Source organism: Alosa alosa, chromosome 5 (genome assembly GCF_017589495.1).
Source record: "Alosa alosa isolate M-15738 ecotype Scorff River chromosome 5, AALO_Geno_1.1, whole genome shotgun sequence".
Lineage (NCBI taxonomy): Eukaryota > Metazoa > Chordata > Actinopteri > Clupeiformes > Clupeidae > Alosa > Alosa alosa.
In genome coordinates this window covers 31,175,859-31,198,358 of record NC_063193.1, presented here as the reverse complement: position 1 = coordinate 31,198,358, position 22,500 = coordinate 31,175,859, and the positions used below count along the sequence as shown (strand labels likewise).

At 46.0% G+C, this 22,500-nt stretch overlaps 2 protein-coding genes across 2 annotated transcripts in view; both read right to left on the bottom strand.

Annotated features, from left to right (window-relative positions):
• The window catches only part of ralgps1 (Ral GEF with PH domain and SH3 binding motif 1), a 185,478-nt gene extending 183,398 nt beyond the window's left edge, over positions 1-2,080 (bottom strand). The window contains exon 1 of the mRNA XM_048244558.1: positions 1,760-2,080. The gene's annotated coding sequence lies outside the window, so the exon portion shown is untranslated. The remainder of the gene's footprint in view (positions 1-1,759) is intronic.
• A 9,301-nt stretch (positions 2,081-11,381) lies between these two features.
• The window catches only part of zbtb34 (zinc finger and BTB domain containing 34), a 37,924-nt gene continuing 26,805 nt past the window's right edge, over positions 11,382-22,500 (bottom strand). The window contains 2 exon segments of the mRNA XM_048244557.1: positions 11,382-12,556; positions 12,654-13,206. Coding sequence (XP_048100514.1) covers positions 11,382-12,556; positions 12,654-13,206 — 1,728 coding nt within the window.

The following is a 22,500-nucleotide window of genomic DNA, read 5'->3' as shown; positions in this document are numbered from 1 at the left end:
ACTATTCTGTGAGAGAGAGCAGTGCATTTAAGCTAGACTATTCTGTGAGAGATAGCAGTGCATCTGAGCTAGACTATTCTGTGAGAGAGCAGTGACTAACACACACACACACACACACACACACACACACAGCTATACATCCATCCATATGTAAAACAGTGTGTGAATGATGGTACAGTAGGTGGGTGTCAGACAGGCGCACGACTGAGACACCTGAAACAATGACAATGACTCAGTTTCTGCAACCCCTCCTCGCCATCGCAGCAACATGCCCAACATTTAATAATTCAGATTACAGTAAGCTCTGCATGCATTTTTAAAGGCCTCAGGCTCCGTAGTGCGCTCAACACACTGAAGGAAGTAGTCCACCAGCATCTCGCCAGCATCTCGGACTGGGAAACAACTTGGGACACCTCACAATGAATACAAAAGAAGCTCTCTTTAAAGCCATATAATCATTTAACACAGCCTACTTATTTCACCAGTGGTCTCATGTAAATATTCCAAAAAAAAAAACCTTTCTAATTTCCAAAATAAAGCATTCTAGTTTCCAAATCATTTTTTTCCGCATTATTATTATTTATTGGGCAATAATTTTGCCACTGGGTGGGTCAGTCAGTGAGTTCGGCCCAAAGTTGAGCCTCATTCGAAAGCCCATCTACGCACCTTTATCTTCCCCAGTGAATCCCTGATACTGTGCCGTGAGCTGCGCATGCATGCACCACCCTCACAGGGTGATTCTATCACACTGGAGAGTGTGTTTACAGACACACGCGCGCACACACACACACACGCACACAGAGAGAGAGAGATAGAGAGAGAGAGAGAGCGGTAAATAACTTTAAGTCCGTGATCTCCCTGCGCAGATAGCCTTACAGTCTACAGCAGCAAAGTGAAAGTACCAAGTCCTCCGTGGAGCTTAGCGTGAGTGAGCCTGAGCTAGTTAGGGACATGGGAGGCCAACCAAACTATGAGGCTATGGGGTTGGGAAACGGCATAAAAATGTTTATCACTTGTAATCATTGTTTCTCCAGATTAGCTCACTCACACATTAGGCTCAACTGACATTGCACGTTCATCAAATATAAATGTATTGGCCTAGATGGCTCCACAGCCTAGACAAGATAAATAACCACAGGCCTGTTTAAAAGAAAGAACCTCAGCTGTTTAAAATAAGACAATAATTTCTTTTGACACTATAATTACTAGGCCAAATACTGAGGGCAATAATTATATCGCTGTTGGCTTGGGTTTATTAAACCATCAGAATGTGATGATGTAGTGTGGTAGGCTAGGCTATGAACTGACATCTCATATTAGCATCCAGCCCACCCTCCGTGCGCTGGAGTGGATGCCGTGTTGAGGCATCTGCTGCTGGCGTAAGATAGGCTACCCGACTGACTGCTGCAGACACTCCATCCGCTACTGATAACATGCTGCTGTCATCTTTTGACTAACGCATGACACCGGAAGCGGCCTAAACAAATGACATGCCTGTCACATCATCATAAACGCTATCAAAGTATCCTCATGTTTTCCACTAGCTGCATTTGCTGAGATGAATTATGTGCCACGGTCCTGAGGCAGAAGTCAGAGCGCAACTACACCACCTAGCCTAAACGTTCACCTTATCCTATGAAACTCCCCGTGACGCAAACTCAATCACAGCCGCCGTGTTTCTTGCGGCACGGCACAGTAGGCTATTTACAATTACAAGGGCAACACATTTCAGTCGCAGAGGAGTGAAAATTATACTCACGCTTTATGAGACAGTAGTTTAGGAGGCCGTGTAAATTCCTAGATTTTAGGCTATCCGCAGAATTTAACTCTGTAAAATAATCCGCGATGTTCTGCCACAAAATATATTAAAAATCCGGCTTGACAAGTGCACTGTCTCCCTCGCTGACATGCACCTTGCGTGAGCCACGTACGGATATCAATCCAGCGTGATGTTATTCCCTCCCATGCGCATCGCGTTTCCTTGCAACGCACATTTCCATGAAGACTCGGGGGAATATGGAAATGGTGGATTGGTGTTATACGGGTACTCTACCGCCACCGCCGACAGTAGGAGAGAAGGGGCCAGTGCCAAGGATCTGGGTACCAACACAAGGAAGTGCCAGGTAGGTGTATGTGGTTTGACGGACAGGTGCGTTGGCAAATAGCATCTCCGCTAGCACTGCCAGCTAATCCTACCCACACAGAAAGTGACCAGTGAGTAAATGGGTCAGTGCAGTCGCGCGCAGGTGCTTTTCCCCTCGTGCTGGTACAGCAGAAATCTGACGGGGAGATCGCAATCGGATGGAGGTGGCTCCTCCTGATGACATTGGAAAATGAAACTGTCGCTTTTTAACATGGATCACATGTTGCCAAATATCTGTGTAACAATTAGCCCACTCGGTTATGCTACAAGCGCTGAAAGAATAGCCCTCTGTGACTGGTGCCTTCTTCCAAATAGCCCATCGACACCTGCCGAAACGTCCTAGTCGTAATCAATTCCTCTAACTCAGTGTAAGAATTTAAAACTGGTCTATTATCTATTATTGCTAAAACATGTTGTCCTTACCTGAGGCAAAGCATTTGAAGCCCATACAAAGGATCAGATTGGCCCATTCAAGCATGAAAATGTTTTTATTGCAATCAGAAACGTGCTATAGGAAAGAGAGAAAACCTTATGGCCTTAGCTCTTAAACAGTTTCATTTCTATACAATGAAGGTGCAACAGGGCTAGTGTTTGTTGTAAAACAATTGATTGACTCCAACTATGTGATTCAGCATGGTGCATTTACCTTTTGTTTCTTCAAGAAATACACAGTAACATTATAAACTATTATCTTCTCTAGGCTACATATTATTTTTGACATATATAAACAGTGATTATAAAATACTACTACTATGACTAATGCTGAGTCGAGTGTGCTAGCAAGAGTAATGGCCTTGGTTCGTTAGCGAAGACCAAATCAAAGGGTGGATTGTTTTATTTGTGGTTACAATGCTGATTTCTGTATGTATTGAACACACACCCACCTGACAGGCTGGCTAGAGAATTTGAGGGTATCAAACAAATATCTGCATCACCCTCTGCTGGCGTGCTAGTGCAATAGCATGTTAATCTTACATCATTAGATTTATGTACACATCTACAAGTAGGCTAACACAGTATAGGCTATTTTTTTAAACACAAAAAACCGATCCACAAAGAATTTGACAAATCAGCATATTTATTTTACAAACGCATTTTTTTTCTATTGACATTTCTTTGTATCATAAAAAAGCAATTTACAAGCTTAAAAACAAAAATAAAAAGCAGCACAGAATGATTATGAGTAAAATATATCATTTGAATAAATATATCTTATACTTTTTCATGCTATAAAATAAAGTCATAAATGGCAAGTTAATAGTTACAGCATCAGCTCCAGCTAGCTTCATATACTTCATAGTCTTATAAAACAGTAGAGGTTTGAGGTTCACAGTTGGGTTTGTGAGGTTGTGTGTGTAGTGGACTGCCCAGACGGCAGCTGGCTCTGGGACGCATGCGGCGCGGATCAGATCGGAGCCTGAGCCAGAGCCTGCTGCTCTCTGGGTGTAAGGGTGTGGGCGAGGCATGGCTGCTCAGAGGGGGAATCCCTAAAGACCTGCAGTGGGAGTTGTGTGTGTTCAGTTACAAACACACACACACACACACCACACAAGTGTGTGTGTGTGCGCGCGAGTGTGTGTGTGCAACGGAACGTCTTGAGTGAGCCTCTGGGAGACCCCTGAGGCAGATGGTTTTGGAGAGAAGTGCTCGGGGGATCTAGAGCCCCCACCTGAAGAGAAAGTGCACATCAGTCTGGTTTCAGACAAAGACAGTAAGGACCTGCAGCATGTCTGAAATGGCTAATCTGATTCTTTTTTTTTTTGTATTTTTTTTCTTTTTCTGAATAAAACTATTAACCCTGAGTTACTACATCCTGTCTTGATTTCCTTTTTTTGCATCTGTAACATAATCAGTGAAGACCCAGCAGGTCCTGAGACCAGTCTGAACTGACAAGCTTTCACAATTCACACACTCACACACACACACACGGTGTTGAACTCCTACACAGACACGGTCCTTCCCCTCTGTGTGACCGTGAAGGTCCAGCTGGTCTACCTGCACACAGGTGAGGTCAAGGTGCTCATGGTTCTGCTGCTCTCCTAGTGTCACTACGCCTCTCTTATCTTAGCACAGTTGCTGTAACTCTGACGACTTCTCATCGCTGCTCCGCTGCGTCGCTAGCCGTCACGAGACCTAACAATGTTCCCTTCCATCCACTGTTTGTTAGCCTGACGAGCCAGACCCACATTAAAATGTAGGGTCTGGGCACTCACCGTTCGCAGTGCTCAGTCCGAGGGGCAGGATAATCGGTTGTCTTTCAAATTCTCTCTGCACGCAATAGGACAGGCTATGAGTCCCATGCGTTTCCCACCAGCGGAGCTAGTTGGCTAGTTCAAACTTTTGCCAACTTAATAAAAGCTTAACTTGTGTCACACTGTTCGCCAACAGCAACATTATCTTATTTGTTTTCAAGTAGCAGGGAATTCAAGCCAAACCGTTGCAACTCTGCCATCAATCATTATGTTAAGCCCGCCTAACGACTCTATACACGATTTGATTGGCCTGATAGAAGTTTAATTTTTCGAGCTCACAAGCCAATGGAGAGTTGCTAGACTAGCCCTGGCAGCAAATTTTATTGGGTGCATCTGGATTTCTAGGCTAACTGTACCCTTCACTGGTCTTTTGTCTAAGTGCTGTTCCCCTCTTCTGCCTGTAGATGGGGCTGTACTAAGTGCTCTCTGGTTGCCCACATCACATCATAAGTTTCCGGTTTCAGACTGGTCTCAGAGGAGCACTTTGGGAGTAACCATCCGGGCAGCCAACCTTTCCCACAATCCCCTTCATATTTGACACAGATGAAGGTGTGACATCCGCCAGTGGCCTCGCTCAGACACAAGGATGGACTCTCACTCACACACACACACACACACTTGTGCTCACATTTCCTCCTCCTCCTGCAGGTCACAAGTGTGTGTGTGTGTGTTACTTGTGGAAGTGTGTTATGAGGAAAAAACACCACTTGGACAGAGGTCGCCCCTGATGAGCATAAAATCACTCGACCTGTCAAAACAATTCACAAAAGCGTACATCAAAACAAAAACATAAACAAAGAAACAAACGAAAGATTGATATTAGAATCCTCTCCTCCTTCGAGTAGAGTTGACCATCTCCCTGACAACCTGATTCCATTCTTGTTTGAGACGAGACACTCACTCACACAGAAAGGCTGACAAAAGACCATTGCGCTGTTCTTAAAAACATTATTGCTGTTGCATATTACACAGTGGAGACAGAGGATGGTAGCGGAGAAGCTAAGGAAGACTTCCAAGATTTCTCTTGTGTTTTCACTTTATAGTCGTCTAAATCAGTGTTCATAAACTACCTGAAGTTAGTCAGTTTAAAAAGTCTAAAGGACCAGCTGCAAATTCAAAAAGTAGTCCCACAGCCTTCCCTGTAAACACTTCTCTTTGAGTATTTCCATGGCCTACAAGAGTCACCTGGGTTTCTGTGAGGAGATCCGAAGACAAAGAGCGACTTGCAAACAAGAGTGTCATGGTCAGTTGGTTGGTTGGTTTGTAGGAATATCACGGTGGCATTAGTATTTTTGTTTTGTTTTATAAAGCGCATTAAAATCATTTACATGTGTATACTTCCCCCCTCCCACCCCCTATAACATATGAGCTCATGTATACTCTGTAGCATATAAAATCAATAAATAAACCTGACCAGACTAAAGCACCATCCGTAGAGAAGAATCCTAACGTCTGCTATTTGAGGCGGTTAGATTTGAGTCCCTTTAAGAGGGCGCGGGAGGCATGACAACAGAGCCCTCGAGAAGAAAAAAAACAAAAAAACAAAACAAATAATAACAAGTTCATCTTAAGTGCCAGATGAGACCCAAAAGTATTAACCGCCAAACACCCCAAACACCCTTGTTTAAGTTCCACAAAAGCGCAAGAAAAAGAAAAGATCAGATTTGGGTGGAATCCTATAAGATCCTAGAGTTCTGGTGCGGGGAACATGCATTGGCTACAGGGAGAACCGGGTTCCGCATGCAGGGTGTTCCAAGCCCGCCCCTCACCCTCCCTCACACAACCCAACACTAAGAGTCCAAAAAGAGGCCGAAAGCTCTGATAGGTCAGTCCTCAGACATTAAGAAAGACCGTGTAAGGAAAGGTTTGATTGTCCTCTAGAAGTTTTTTTTTTTTCTCTCTAAGAGACGCTGAGGTGTTTTCAGTGGACGGACACACCTTCTAGTTCATATCTCTGACCGAAGCCAGACAGAGACATACTCTCTCACTCTCACAGCTAAAGCTCTCACTTTACGTTTTAGCATTTTCCACACATGATTAAAGGACATGAATCAATTCTAAAAGAAAGATGTATGTGCCTGATTGAAAAAGGAAATCTCTGGGTCTATGTTCATTGAAATCTTAACGGACAAGACAGACCAATATTACCAACTATAATCTCATTGCAATAGTAACCTCTTGAATTTTCATACATCTTTATAGTCATCCTCCTCCTCATCATCTTCATCATTAACGCCATTTCCTCCTCTTACGCTCTGGCAGTCCCCTCACCGATGTCACTTCCTCCAGACCCCCTCTGTCTAACCGCAGGTTAACGTCTCTTCTCTCCCTCTCTGGTCATTACTGGAGACCACAGTCGGAGAGAGATACGCACTCACACAGAGCCACTACCCTCACCCCTGCCATCCTACACACACACACACGCACGCACTCACACACGCATGCACGCACGCAATCACACACGCACTCACACAGAGCCACCACCCTCACCCCTGCCATCCTACACACACACACGCACTCACTCACACACGCACGCACGCAATCACACACGCACGCACTCACTCACACAGAGCCACCACCCTCACCCCTGCCATCCTACACACACACACACGCACGCACGCACTCACACAGAGCCACCACCCTCACCCCTGCCATCCTACACACATGCACGAACGTACGCACTCTCTCACACACACACACACACAGAGGCAGTCCGATCAGCACTGTCTGGTTTCACAAGGGGAGCTCCACACAGCGTCTCACTACAGTCCTAACACAGCCATATTCCACTGCAGCCTGAGGGCCACCACCTCCCTGACTCCACTCTACTCTGGCCCAGCGGTCCGATCCAGCCCTGACCCCAACCCGCGTGCAACGACTTCCTGTACCAGGTCGGGCCGACTCGCTAATCACTTGCGCAACACAGCCTGGGGTGCGTTTCCCAAAAGCATAGTTGCTAACCTGTTAGCAACTTAATTGGTTGGCAATGGGAAATTGCATTGCGACCAACAAAGTTGCCAACTTAGTTAGCAACTATGCTTTTGGGAAACGCACGCCTGCGCGGGGCCTCACTAACTCACTCTTTGGTTACCATCGATCCTCCATCTGTTCTCTCCGCCGAACCGTAGACCTCTGAAGTTCGCCTACAAAAAAGCTGCCGTATTTGAGATCGGATGTATTGCGATTTTTCCTATGGGAAAATAACAATGAAATTTTGCGGGGACGAAGAGGTCTAAAATGCAGACCTTTCGCTCAACACACCTTTGTCCTCTACTGTCGAGTAGGTGCTGTGATCTTCGGTACAGTAAGATGGCAAACTTAGATTTTTGCAATGCAACTTGCCATAGGTAGTTAGATTCAATTAACACCCAGATCTCCTTGTATGGGCAAAGATGGCAGCTTTGGTAGGTAAACTTCAGAGGTCTATTCCAGCGCACAGGCGACTTATTCAAACGCCACTGGGAAGCAGAATTAACAGTCAAAACAGACTGGCATAATTTCTCAAGGGCAATGTGCAAGTGTGCTTCAGAAACCACCTCGAGCTAGGTAGCTAGTTCCCTATAAATTTGCATTCAGCCACAAGCTAGGCTAGAAAAGGAACATTTTGGCCATGGTTAGCAAAAAAAATAACATAAAACATAAAATAGAAAGCAAAAGCTAAAGTTTGGCTCAACAATCTGCTTGGCGTCATTTTAGCACATGGGATTGAATTTCAGAAAAGGCCATCTCCTCTGCAAGGTTCAGATTTATTCTAAACTCCCTCTAAAAACCCAGTTACACTAGACATAGACACACACACACACACACACCCCTCAGGGCCACAGCCTCTGGTGGGTCTAGACCTCCGATGATGCATTCTTCGGACAGTGACTGACTGGACTCAGGACATGAACTTGGATGAGACAGTGGATATGAAAACACGATCAAGTGAAACAAAATAAGGTAAATGAGAAGTGATATCAAAATGACCCTCCCATGACCCTCCCACCAAACCACACTGACGTAAAAAGGCACCTCCCCCCATTTTAAATTTGTTTTAAAAAATATATAATTGAAAACCAAACCCCCAGCTGAGAGTTATGACACCAGCTGTAAACAGAATGAATGAATGAATGAATGAATGAATGAATGGATGGATGAACGACTAAGTGACTCCATCATCTGGAGATGAGATTGATATCATGACGGACCACATAAGCACATGAGGTCATGAAGGCTCACTTACAGATATGCTCTGAATTAATGCATGAATGAGTTAATGAATACATGAATAGGTGAATGAATCTGCAGCATGGACACAGATCTGATGCTGAGTGTGTGTGTGTGTGTGTGTGAACGCACCACATTGAGATAATACATTACTGTAAAACAAACTGAGTGTGTAAGAACGAGTGTGTGTGTGTGAACGCACCACATTGAGATAATACATTACTGTATTACAAACTGAGTGTGTTACAGCGAGTGTGTATGTGTGTGTGTGAGTGTGTGAACGCACCACATTGAGATAATACATTACTGTAAAACAAACTCAGTACGGGCTCATTGTTCTATGGCCACACTTAGATGAGCCTTGGAGTGGGCTCACAAGGAGGGAGATGGTCAGAGAGAGATGGTCAAGGGAATGAGCAGGTGATGGCGGCTCTGTTGCCATGGGAGACGCGCGTCACCTGAGTGTGGTGGTCTGGGGTGCGACCTGTGACCTTCAACTGTGACCTTGGGCGTCTCTGAACTAAGCGCAGCCAGAACCCTCTGGAGCAGAACACGGAGGAACTTGCACCAGAGCCTGGACAGCTGCTCTGTAAACGAGACCAGCGCAGAACCACGCACATCTGCACACGCTTACTTCTCCAAACAGCCCCCAGCTGCCTCACAGGAAATTAGAGAAGAGTTTTTAATTTCGATTATTACTGCCTTAATCCTTCTCTTAGGTGGACGCAGGGCAAAGTCTTCTCTCGCTCACACACACACACACTCACACACACACATACACACATACACACACACAGAATATTTATCCTCTAATGAAGCCAAACAACAGCATATCTGCCCCTCAGACCGGACGTGTTTTGGGCCAGTTGCCCCTGCCCTGCCCCCTGCCGGCGCTGACGCATAAGGCGGACTTGGGTTCCACCTCTGGGACTGGACCATGAGGATCTGAGGGAGCTGAACGTTGGTTGCTGCGCCCAACCCCATGTGCCACCCTTCTGCAGACTGACCTTAACTTCCACATACAGGATCAGAAAAAGGGATTTGATCTTAACGTGACGATAATGAACGAACGAACAGACACACACACACACACACCTAATCATCATCTCCTATCATCTTTAGCACCATAGTCTGAATCCACATTCAGCGCTTACCCAGAGGTCCAGCTTGACAAGTGCACCATTAGTGTGTGGGTCAGAACCTCTCTGGAGGCAGCGGCCTGGTCCGGTTCGACCCGACACCCCAACTGGACCCAACCGACACTCCACAGAAACTACACCAGTAAGTCCAATAGAAAGCCGTAAAAAAAAGAAAAGAAAAAAAAACATGGAAGAGAATATATTTCCCTCTTTCTTAACATCATGAAAATGCGGCTGATTAGAAGCCCAGAGTGAGAGAATGAAGAGTTTCTTCTGAGCTGGAAGAGTAAGCTGAAGTGTAGTAAATGCTGATATAGCAGAGAAAACATACTTTATAAATCATGACAAAACTGAGGCAACACCACCACTAAAACCAGGAAAGTGTGTGTGTGTGTGTGTGTGTGTGTGTGTGTGTGTGTGTGGAGTTATTTCTGAGTTGAGTGAGAAACTGAGGCAGATAAACGGAGTTGTTTGTGCATTGATTATTTGTTCATAATGAGGAACTTGGTTCTTGCTACCAACTGGACATGTTTGTTTTTTGAAAGTATAAACATTAAAAACGTCTGTCACGGCCTTACGGACACGCTCAGAGTAGAGGTCTCTCGGTTGATTGTTTACCTTCTCTGGCTACTTTGTCATGTGTCCCGGCCCTCCTGGCATGGTCACAATCCCACACTGGACACCTGGCCAGCGACCAGGCTACTTCACCAAAGGATATAAAGGCTTCAAAAGAGAGGAGGCTCTTGCCCACTGTTTGGCAATGTGAAACAAGACAGACTCTAAAATAGCTAAACCAAACGGTTTCCCGTACGCAGATATGCATTTGTAGGGGCTGTGCTGAGACGACAAGCCCCAAAGTCCTGTTGAGTTACGGTGTCGGTTGGTGATGAGGTAGAACTCAGGTGGGAGTTCCGAGTCTTGTTTTGAATTGTAAATACTGTTATGAGTATGGTATGTTGTGTCATGAGGTATTGAATGAATGGACGCGTCGCTCAAAGCTTTACACTGGCTGAAAAAAAAAAAATCTGTTGTTGGTGGAGAACGAGCGACCTTCCGCGGCTCGACTGTGCAAAGCCAGGTGGACATGTGTCGTGGCGAACATCTTATCGAGCTTTCACATTATTCCTTATTGCAACATGCCTATATTACTCTGTAAATATGCACTTTAAATGGAAATATAGATATAGATATATATATATATATATATAGAGAGAGAGATAGATTTATATTTTTATATATATATATATATATATATATATATATATATATATATATATATATATATATATATATATATATATATATAAACAAGTTGATTTCAGAGGAGGTTGTGATTATCTGGCCTCCCCTGTCAGACTTTTCCATCCCTTTCAACACAAATCTACTTTTGGGACAAAAAAAAGGAAATCTCTAAAATTCTGTTGTTTGACAAAGATGAACACACATAAAGATGCTGAAAGGGAGGTTCACTTTCGGCCCGCAAGCTGATCTTGTAACAAAACAAAACAAAACAAAAGAGCGACTCTTCATGCTTCCTCAGGAGAGGAGGAGCAACTGCTTGCTTGCAGCGCCGCCCTTTCAGATTCTGCTTCCCTCCTCTTCCTCCTCCTTCTTCGCCAGCTTTTGCTCGCCCTGAAGTCAAAGGCCTGGTTGCCACGTTAGCTCGGGCGCGGGCGCCTGCCGCCTGTTGTTGCCGGGCACCATGGCTCCTCGCCACCAGACGCCTCCCCGAGGGCGGGCGGGCGGCACTCCGCCCGGAGCCCCCTTCGCCGGGCGCCCTTGTTGCTGCTCCTCGCCTGGGAGCCTCCCTCCTCCTCCGTCCAGGGGCTCGGGGGAGTGGCCGTGGTTGGCGGTCCCGTCGGGCGTGGCGGCGCCCATGTGCTTCTTGCGCAGGTGCTGGTTGAGGGTGCCCTGGAAGGGGAAGCACTTGCCGCACAGCTGGCAGTGGAAGGGCTTGTTGTCGGTGTGGCCGCGGATGTGGTACTCCAGCTGATCCTTGCGCGTGTACTTCTTGCCGCAGAACTTGCACACGAACGGCGTGATGCCCATGTGCAGCCGCATGTGGCGGTCCAGGCTGCCCTTCTGGTTGAAGGACTTGCCGCAGTAGATGCAGATCAGACGCTCGTTGTACGGGTACCACTGCTGCCCGCCGCCACGGAGGCTGTGCCTCCGCTGCGCCTTCGAACTGCCCCCGAGCCGCCGCCAGCCCTCGGTCGCCCCGCCGCAGCTGGTTCAGCACGCCGGGCGGGAGGGGGGCAGGGCGCAGGCTGGATCAGCTGCCCTCGAAGCCGGCCCCTCGAAAGCAGCGAAGCGAGAGGGAGAGGGGCTGGACCCCAGGCTGAGGAAGCAGGGGGAGGCCAGACCGGCGGCGGCCGCCGCGTACGAGTAGCCACCGGGGGGCGCCGCCAACACAGGCCCGTACGAGCCCACGCTGACCGCCAGCACCTGCTCGCCGTCCACCAGCTCCGTGTGGTAGCCGTCGTCGCCCGTGGTGGACGAGCTGTCCGACTGGCTCGGCCGCTCCGCCTTCTCCAGCTTCACGTGCACGTCCGTCACCTGGCCGTCGCGGCCGATCAGCTCCACCTGCTCCGTCTCGCCCTCCATGGACGCGTCCTGCTCCGAGGCGGCGCCGTCGCTGCTGCCGCGGTCCGACTGGGCCTCCTCCTGCGCCAAGCCCGCCGCCCCCTGGTGGACGAGGTGGCTACGCGCCGCGTGTCCGGCCGGGAGCCGGGAGCGCGGGTAGTACGGCGGGGAGATCTGCGTGGGGTTGAGGAACAGCCCGCCATCCTTCACGCCGTTCCGACCCAGCCCTCCTGGACGAAGCGGACGGCCCTCGGCCCGGGCGGGCGGGAGGTCTCCCGCCCGGTGGCCGCCCAGCGGTGGTGGCGCGATCAACGCCGCCCGCCCAGCTGGCCCTCGCCGCCATGGCGATGGCGCCGGGCGGCAGGTGGATCTTGGAGTGGAGGCCCTCGAGGATCTGCGTGCACTTGTCGATGACCGCCTGCATCTGCAGGAAGCTGGCGGCGGTCAGGAAGCTGACGATGTCGCGCAGGCGCAGGGCCATGCGGCCCGTGTAGCAGAAGGCCAGCAGCTGCTCGAACACCTCCGGGTTCTTGATGACGGAGATGGACAGGCCGCTCATGGTGCCCAGCGCCGAGTGGTCGCGGAAATAGGGCGAGCTGGCGGCCAGCACGGCCTTGTGGGCGCGGAAGGGCTGGCCCTGCACGTGCACGATGATGTCGCAGAGCTTGCCCTGCAGCCGCAGCTCGTTGAGCTGACTCAGCACGCCGCTGCTGAACTCGGGCACGTCCAACTCCACGTAGCCGCCGGCCGCCACCGCCTCCTCCATCTCGCACGACTCCGCCGACGCCACCACTGCACCGCCCGCTACACCTGCTGCTCCGCCCGCTACACCTGCTGCTCCTGCTGCTCCACTGAGGCTCTCACCTGTGATAAGGACAGCCTGCAGGAGGAGAGGAGAGAGGGAGGAGAGGGAGGAGAGAGGGAGGAGAGGAGAGAGGGAGGAGAGAGGAGGAGAGGGAGGAGAGGAGAGAGAAGAGAGGGAGGAGAGGAGAGAGGGAGGAGAGAGGGAGGAGAGGAGAGAGAAGAGAGGGAGGAGAGGAGAGAGGGAGGAGAAGAGAGAAGAGAGGGAAGAGAGAGGGAGGAGAGGAGAGAGGAGAGAGGGAGGAGAGGAGAGAGGGAGGAGAAGAGAGAAGAGAGGAGAGAGAGAGGAGAGAGGAGAGAGAAGAGAGAAAAAAAGTCAGTTGGAGAAAAGAGAGAGGAGAGGGAGAACAGAAATGAAAATAATCATTTGTTCATTTGTTTCCAACAGTATCCCTGGAGGTGCCCAGAGTTCTCTGACTCCATCAACAATACACACACACACACACACACACACAGGGGGGCCTCAAAGGCTCAAATACATTGATGGGCACACACACACACACACACACACACACACACACACACACACACACAGGGGGCCTCAAAGGCTCAAATACATTGATGGACACACACACACAGCGCTGAAATACTGCTAAGGTTTTATAAAGAAGGGAACGCACAAACACACAAGGGCAGCGCTGCTGAAACCCTGCTGAAGTGGTGTAAAAAAGGGAGAAACACACACACACACACACACACACACACACACACACACACACACACACGCTCTGACAGGGAGATCACCCAGGGGCAGCTCTGTAACTCTGCTGAGGTTGTGTAAAGGAGGAACAGCTGGCCAGTTTTACAGTGATGTGATGTGGGGCTGAAGAACCACTGACCACCAGGGAACAGGACCATGACCCCCCACACACACACACACACACGTCTGCCAAGCAGAGCAACAGCTAATCCCACCCAACCCTGGGCCTCACACACACACTATGCACATTAACACACACAGCCTACACTCACAGAGTGATAAGATATGCATGCAAAAACACTGACTCAAACACATACACACACCACTTCCACCTTTACCAAACACAAAAACAATACTTAAGGTGCCTGCACAGGAACAGGAACACACACACACACACACACACACACACACACACACACACACACACACACACACACACACACCTCAGATGAATAAGTAACCATTCAAAAACAACTGGCCACTAAAACACAGGCTCCTCCCACACACACACACACACAGTGTCAAACAAGCACGCTGACACAAGTGTGTTAAAACACAGCCAGATGTTTAATCTGTAGTGGAACATCCTGCTGGCACAAGTGGCACAGATCTGGGACCAGCAGATGCCAATGTCCAACCAAACACTTGCTCATACTCAGCTTCCAATGCAAGAGAACACTTCCTCAACAGAGGGCCTACGGCTACTGTGTGTGTGTGTGTGTGTGTGTGTGTGTGTGTGTGTGCAAGTGCATACGCTGCACATTTTCACCAAAGAAGCTGCATTTGCATTGTAAAGTGCTTTCATTTTTAAAAATAGACATAACAGGCCACTTCTGGGCTGATTTGTAAAGCATTCTAGCAGCAGCGTGTGTGTGTGTGTGTGTGTATGCATGCGTGTGTATGAAGGGTAATGATGCGTACAATAGTGTTGACAGAAAAGTAATTTGCATCTCAAACACACAACTCCTTTGATTCCTCTGCTCCAAATTTCACCTCTCCTAGTTTTGCCCCCCTGTTTATTCCCATCTGCATGGGTTTTGCCCTCCTTCAGTCGGTCTCACCCTCTCCTCCTTTTCCTCTATCATTTTATTTCTGTCTCATTCACTCGCTCTCTGTCTCACCCTCATTCTTTCCTTTTCTCTGTCTCGCTCTTTCATTTTCTCTCTCTGTCTCTCTCTCTATGTCTCTCTCGCTCTCGCTCTCTCTCTCTCTCTCTCTTTGCGCATGTCGGAGTGAGTGGGTGGAGCAGAGCGTTTGAGTGAGTGTGACTGTTGGCCGCTGTGCCAGGAACAGTGTTTTTCTATCTTTTTGCTATCTTTTCTATCTCCTTATTATTATCTTTTTTCTTTTCTTCTTTATAGTGTTAAGGGTTGGGTCTGTTTGGGGTTTTGTTGTTGGTGTTGTTACTTGTTTTACCTGGACGTCTGCTTCCCGTGTTTGGTTGCGGCCGCCCCAGGTATGGAGAGTTTTGAAAAACTTACGCGGCGTCATGCTGTTAAAATAGCATCGAATGTCAGTGTAGAGGTTTGTAGTTTAGCAGCAGGAGAAGTTGTAGGGCATGACAATATTGTCAGCGGCCCGCATGAACAATGCGATTGTGCTGTTTTTGGGCACGGTTGAATTGGCTAATGAGCTGGTTGAAAGGGGTTTAGTGGTTGACGGCATTTTTACTGCCGTCCTTCCTCTCTCCACTCCATCAAAGAAAGTGACCTTGTCAAATGTTCCCCCATTTATTAAAGATGAGGTTTTGGCTGAAATTCTATCACGGTATGGTAAATTGGTTTCCGCAATTAAAAAGATTCCAATTGGAAGCAAATCCCCACTTCTGAAACCGCGTGAGTGTCGTTCAAGGCGATCCGTATTTATGATTCTAAAAGATAACAAAGATGATTTGGACCTAACTCTAAACGTGAAGGTGGATAACTTCAGTTATGTTATCTATGCTTCAACAAGTGTCATGAAGTGCTTTGGTTGTGGGCAATCAGGGCACCTTGTTCGAATCGTGTCCTAAGGCAAAGGGGGAATTGAGTGATGTGCAAATACATCATGAAAACACCAGTAGGCCTATGCCTAATGAAATTGTGGTAGATGAGCAGTCTGCGAAATGGAAGCGCCTACTGCTGCGGTTGCAGCACCCGCTGTATCCAGTGGGCGCCGTCTGCCTCAGCCGAAGTCAGTAGGGGCAGATCATGCTTCCCTTTTGGGGGAAGAGGTTAAGGGGTTAACCCCGATTGATAAGCCAGTAGGCGAGAACAAAGTTCTCCCACAGATGACGCAGCAACGAGAATCTGAGAGTCAGTCCACACAGAACTTCGCCAGAGCAGTGCTTCTGCTGTCAATTATGACCAAGTGCTTGCGTCTCTAGATGAATCCCTCATGGAGATGGAGGAAAATGTTTTTAAAATGCCCCCCAAAAGAAAGAGATCTAAAAGGACTAAAAAGAGCGATAATTTAACAGATCTTAGCGGCACAGATAACAAATACGAAAGTGATTTCTCTGACTGTAGCGTTACCTGTAGCTTACGTCATAGTGGGTTTGCTAGTTGCGATTATAGTGTGGAAGACATAAAATCCTTCTTGAGAAAAACAAAACATATGAGAAATGTTCGGATTGAAGACTACTTCCCTGATGTGGAGCAGTTCACCACGAAAACTAAATCTTTTTTGGGTGAGGGCTGCTTTACAAATCCAGAGTGCTTCCGTCTCAAAAAGATAATGACCAAGATTAACGTTTTGTTAAATAGCGATGTCTGATGTTGGTCTATTTTTCACATGTTTTATGATGATGGCGTGTACACAACTCTTATATTTTTTTCTTTTTATCATGGGGGAAATCAGAATTGCTTCTTTAAATTTAAATGGGGCCAGGGAAAGAAGCAAGAGAGCCTTGTTGTTTGAAACGATTAAGAAGAATAGATTTGATGTGCTTCTTGCTCAAGAAACTCACTCTGACGCCTCAATTGCTGCTGACTGGGCAAGTGAGTTTGATGGCCTGTCTATTTTAAGTCACAACACTTCCAATAGTGGTGGTGTTGCCATTCTGTTTTCTCGGACCTTTACTCCCATTTCCTACCAGACTGAGGAATTAGTCAAGGGTAGACTCCTAAAAGTCAGAGCCCAATTTGAAAACAATTTCTTTGTTTTTTTGTGTGTTTATGCACCCACTACACCAATTGATAGAATGCTTTTCTTGAATATGCTAAATGATGCTCTACGCAATTGTGAATCTGAGGATTTTTTACTCCTGGGAAGTGATTTTAATTGTACTGAAAATGCAATGGATAGGAATCATGTAGAGCCACACATGCCCTCACGCAGAAGACTCATAGAACTGATGAATGCAAATGAGCTTGTTGATGTCTGGAGGAACTTTCACAGTACTCAGAAGCAATACACATGGGTTCACTCCTACAATAACCTTTTGTCATTGGCTAGACTGGACAGGTTTTATGGTTTTAAGCATCAGCTGAGTTTGTTTAGGAAATGTCACGATCATCCCAGTTGGTTTTCAGACCACAGTTTGGTTTTTGTTCTCTATCTTTGAGTTCTGTAAAGTCTAAAAGTGCTTATTGGCATTTTAATAATAACTTGTCATCGGATGGCCATTTTAGAGAGGTATTTAGACTGTTTTTGGCAGGATTTTAAGAACACAAAGCCATCTTTTAGCTCGTTGCAACAGTGGTGGGACTTTTGTAAGTCACAAATAAGACAACTGTGTCAGGATTATACTTTCAGTGTCACAAGGGACATAACTCGTTCAATGGTGAAACTTGAAAAGGAAATAATTGAACTCCAGCATTTAGCTGAACAAACTGGCAACCAGACTTACACAGCAAACGTTAAAGCGAAGCAGAAATCATTGGCTGACCTGCTAGGCATAAAGGCACAGGGAGCTCTGGTCAGGTCCCGCTTTCAGAGTGTGGAATTGATCGACGCTCCTTCTAAATTCTTTTTTAATTTGGAAAAAAAGAATGGACAGAGGAGGTTCATTCACTCACTGCTTTCTGAGGATGGAGTTCTGTTGTCCAATCTGGCTGAAATACGTCAGAGAGCAGTCAGTTTTTACGAAGACCTATATAAGAGTGAGAGCTCGGATATTCAGGTGGATGACCAGTCCTTCTTTGAGAACCTACCCCAGGTGGCCGAAGAGGCGAATGCAGTCCTTGGAAGGGTTTTGACCCTAGAGGAGCTGCAGAGAGCCCTCCAGAGTATGGAGTGTGGAAAGGCACCGGGGTTGGATGGTCTACCGGTGGACTTTTATAAGTCCTTTTGGTCAGAAGTGGGTGAGGATGTGCTGACTGTTCTCAGCGACAGTCTTGCCAGGAGGCGGTTGCCACTGAGCTGCCGGAGGGCAATACTCACTTTTGCTCCCCAAAAAAGGGGATTTGAATGACATAAAATCATGGAGACCTGTGTCAAATATAAATTGCTCTCTAAAGCGTTGGCTAATAGATTGAGTGAAGTTGTGGAGCAGGTTGTCCATCCTGACCAGACCTACTGTGTGCCAGGTAGGCTGATTCAAAACAACATTTCATTGATCAGGGATATATTTGATGTAGGTAAGCTGTTTAACCTGGAATTCGGCTTAGTATCCATTGACCAAGAAAAAGCTTTTGATCATGTAGAGCACAATTATTTGTGGAGTGCTCTGGCAGTCTTTGGTTTTTGCCCTGAGTTTATTGATATGATTAGAGTTCTGTATTGTGACATTGAGAGTATTTTAAAGGTTAATGGTGACTTGTGTGCTCCTTTTAAAGTCCACAGGGGGGTCAGACAAGGTTGTGCCTTATCTGGTATGTTGTACACCCTGGCAATTGAACCCCTATTGGTGAAGTTGAGGAAAGAGCTGGTGGGGGTGAGAATTCCAGCGTGTGAAAGTGTTTTTAAACTGTCAGCTTATGCAGACGATGTTGCAGTACTTGTGAATGGTCAAAGAGACATAAACACTATGTTAGAGATTTTTGATGATTTTAAATGTTGTTTCCTCAGCAAGAGTAAACTGGTCCAAAAGTTTAGCTATGCTGGTCGGTAGTGTTAATTTCGTCAGACGAGACGAGAGGAAATATGTTCGTCAACAACCTTTTTTTTCATGACTAAGACGAGACGATGACGAGACGGCAGTATTGTCCTGAAACACTGACTAAGACTATCTTAAGATGCATTATTGTTGACGAAAAAAAGACGAGACTAAAATGTTTTGCATGAAATAAAAACTAAGATAAAATCTCTCTTCATTTTCGTCTACAAAATGAGAAGACAGAACATCTAGCTGTTATGTTTTCAAAATATTCCGAATGAGTTCATACGCAACAGCTTTCCTGTAGGCTAGTCTATTGCTGTTGCTGCAACCCTGTGGCTGCAACACGAAACTACATGGAACAAGAACACTGGAGATTTCTGCAAGAGTTAGCAAGCTAACTATAAGCTTTATGCCACAATGCTACATACCCAGAAGTTGAAGGTTCTCTCATACAAATTAACATCCCCCAGAATGTCCATACGAAAATGTTTATCATGTAATGTCAATTATTTAACTAGTTAGACTGATGATGCAAAGTTTGCTAGCAAGTAAGCTAATATAGAAAGTTCAGCTAGCAGGTTAGCTATGGCTAAGATGGAGAGTCTGATTGGGGAATGTGTTGTGTTTTGAAGCATATCGCCATCTAGCAAGGCGGAGTAAAACATTAATACTTTGGCCTACAGTGTTTCTCAAACTTTTTTCAGTTTCAGGACCACTAAACTAACCCTAGCTAAAAAAAAAAAAAAGATTAGACCTACTTCAACAGTAGCCTATAATTAGTCTACACAATAGGCCTACTCACTGAACCACTTTGCTTATTGTGTGGATTCATACTGTATGATTTAAACTGGCATATCTTACATAGACAGTGTTGCAGAACCGTTTTTACATACAAGTTGGTTCAATATTGCAAACAACTCATCTATATTATATTTTACCACGCCTGCTCGCCGGGACTACTTGGGATAGCTTATGGACCACCAGTGATCCACGGACAACACTTTGAGAAACACTGGTCTCAAATATGACAGTGGTCCAGTCAAATCTTTTACTGTCTATGGTCAAATCCCAGCCGAGCTATAACTGTATAAATCAGAATGAGTAATTATAACAGACGAGTAGCCCTGTGGACACACAATATTGTTGGAAAATTGAGATGTGTGAAACACTATTTGACTCAAATGGTAATCAGAAATAATTAGTTATAAAAAAAAGACTAAAATGTGTTGACTAAAACTGACTAAGACTAAGATACCTTTAGTTTTCTTTTGACTAAAACTAGACTAAAATGACGAGACTTTTAGTCGACTAAAACTTGACTAACAAAAATTATATTTGAATGACTAAATATGACAAAGACTAAAAAGGACATTTCGTCACAAGACTAAGACTAAGACTAAATTAAAAATAGGTGACAAAATGAACACTACTGGTCGGGACATGGTTAAATGAGCCAAGTCTTCCAGCTGGCTTACATTGGGCCAAGAGTGGTTTTAAATATCTTGGTGTTTTTTTAGGGGATGAAACGTTTATTCAAAAGAACTTTGATGGGGCTGTTGAAAAGGTAAAGGGCATGTTGATAAATGGAAATTCCTTTTAAATAAGATATTCTACAAGGGCGGTCCTTATTATCAATAATTTGGTGGCATCCGCCCTTTGGCATCAGTTATCTTGTGTGGACCCTCCAGCACAGTTGCTGTCAAGAATCCAGTCAATCCTAGTGGATTTCTTCTGGGATAAACTTCACTGGGTTCCACAGAGCATCTTATACCTACCTAAAGAGGAAGGTGGACATGGACTTGTGCACCTACAAAGTAGGACAGCTGCCTTTTCGGTTGCAGTTAGGTCCAGCGTCTTCTCATGGGGCCTCTGGATTCCAGCTGGAAATATGTGGCGTGTGCCATTTTACAGACTTTTGATGGACTGGGGCTGGACAGAACTTTGTTTTGGATGGATCCAAAAAGATTGAATATCAACAAACTCCCTGTGTTTTATCGTAATTTGTTTAAAGTTTGGTCCCTTTTAACAGTGCAACGCACAGGAAGCACAGAGTCTTTGTATTGGCTTTTAAAGGAGCCCCTAATCTATGGTTCTGTTTTAGATATGTCTCTTGAAAAGTCTCTTCCCACAATCACACATAGCCTTCTTAGGTCTGGAGTCATTACTATGGAGGGTTTACTCAAGTTAGCAGGACCAGATCTTGTTAACGCTGAACAAGTTGCCAGTCAACTGGGGATGAGATCTATTCGAATAGTAGCTCAGCTACTTGAGAAATGGCGGGCATCCCTAACAAGAGAACAATTGCAGTTGTTGGCAGACAACTTCAGAGGGCTGTGCAGTTCAGACTGTAATGATCCTTTGCCCAATCTTTCATTGTCGCCAAATTTGACAGGTTGTACTGGTTCTTACTTGCATTTTGATCAATTGTCTCTTTTGGGTCAGAAGCCAGCTACTGGCAAGTGTTTATATAAACTGTGTGTGAAGTCTTTTAACAAAAAGTCTTTGGACAAGAGGGTGGAAACACCTTGGTGTACTGTTTTACAAATGGGGGATGATGTCCGACCCCAGTGGAGAGCACTATACAAGTCACCCTTAGCCAAAAAATGTGGAGATTTACAATGGAGGATTCTGCATGGAGCAATTGCAGTCAATGCCTTTGTTTCAGTGTTGAATCCTGTTGTGGGTCAAGAGTGCCCATTTTGTTTTGTGAGAGAGACTGTGTTTCATGCTTTCATGCAGTGTGTAAGGCTAACACCTTTATTCGTGGTTCTACAGTCACTCTTTAATCACTTTAATGAAACATTTTCAATGGAGACTTTTATTTTGGGTTTTAAATATGTGCGGAAACATCGTTTCAAATGTCAGCTGATAAACTTTCTCTTAGGTCAAGCAAAATGGCAATCTATGTTAGTCGAGAAACAAAATTGAGCAAACTTCTAGTGATGACCTAGTAATGGTCTTCTCAATCCTTGTGAGGTCTCGATGTTAATTGATTTTCATTTCTACAAAGCCATGATGAATCTTGAATCTTCTGAAGAAATTTGGTGTTATGATAGTGTGTTGTGTATGGTTGCTGATGGCTTAATTGCAGTTTGCACATTTCTTGGAGAAAACTTGACTTGCTCCTTGATTTTATTTATTTATTTATTTTATCTTTAATGTGACTGTACATTGTGACAAAGTGATCATGTAAATACTTTGTGGCAAGAATGTAATAAAGGGTTTTTGAAAATTCAATTCTCTGTCTCTCTGTCTGTCTCTCTCTCTCTGTCTCTCTCTCTCTGTCTCTCTCTCTCTCTCTCTCTCTCTCTCTCTCTCTCAAATTCAATTTCAAATTCTGTCTCCCTCCCTCCCTCCCTCCCTCCCTCCCTCCCTCCAATCTGGGCCATTCCAATGCGGTCTGCTGCTCTCTGTGCGTCAGTCAGCAGTTTGGGTACGTAAACACTTTCTCCGATTGCCTGCACTTGCCAACACACCTGTCCAGCCCACCATATGTCTCAGCCTGGCACCACACAGCAGAATTTAAGTGTGTGTGTGTGTGTGTGTGTGTGTGTGTGTGTGTGTGTGTGTGTGTGTGTGTGTGTGTGTGTGTG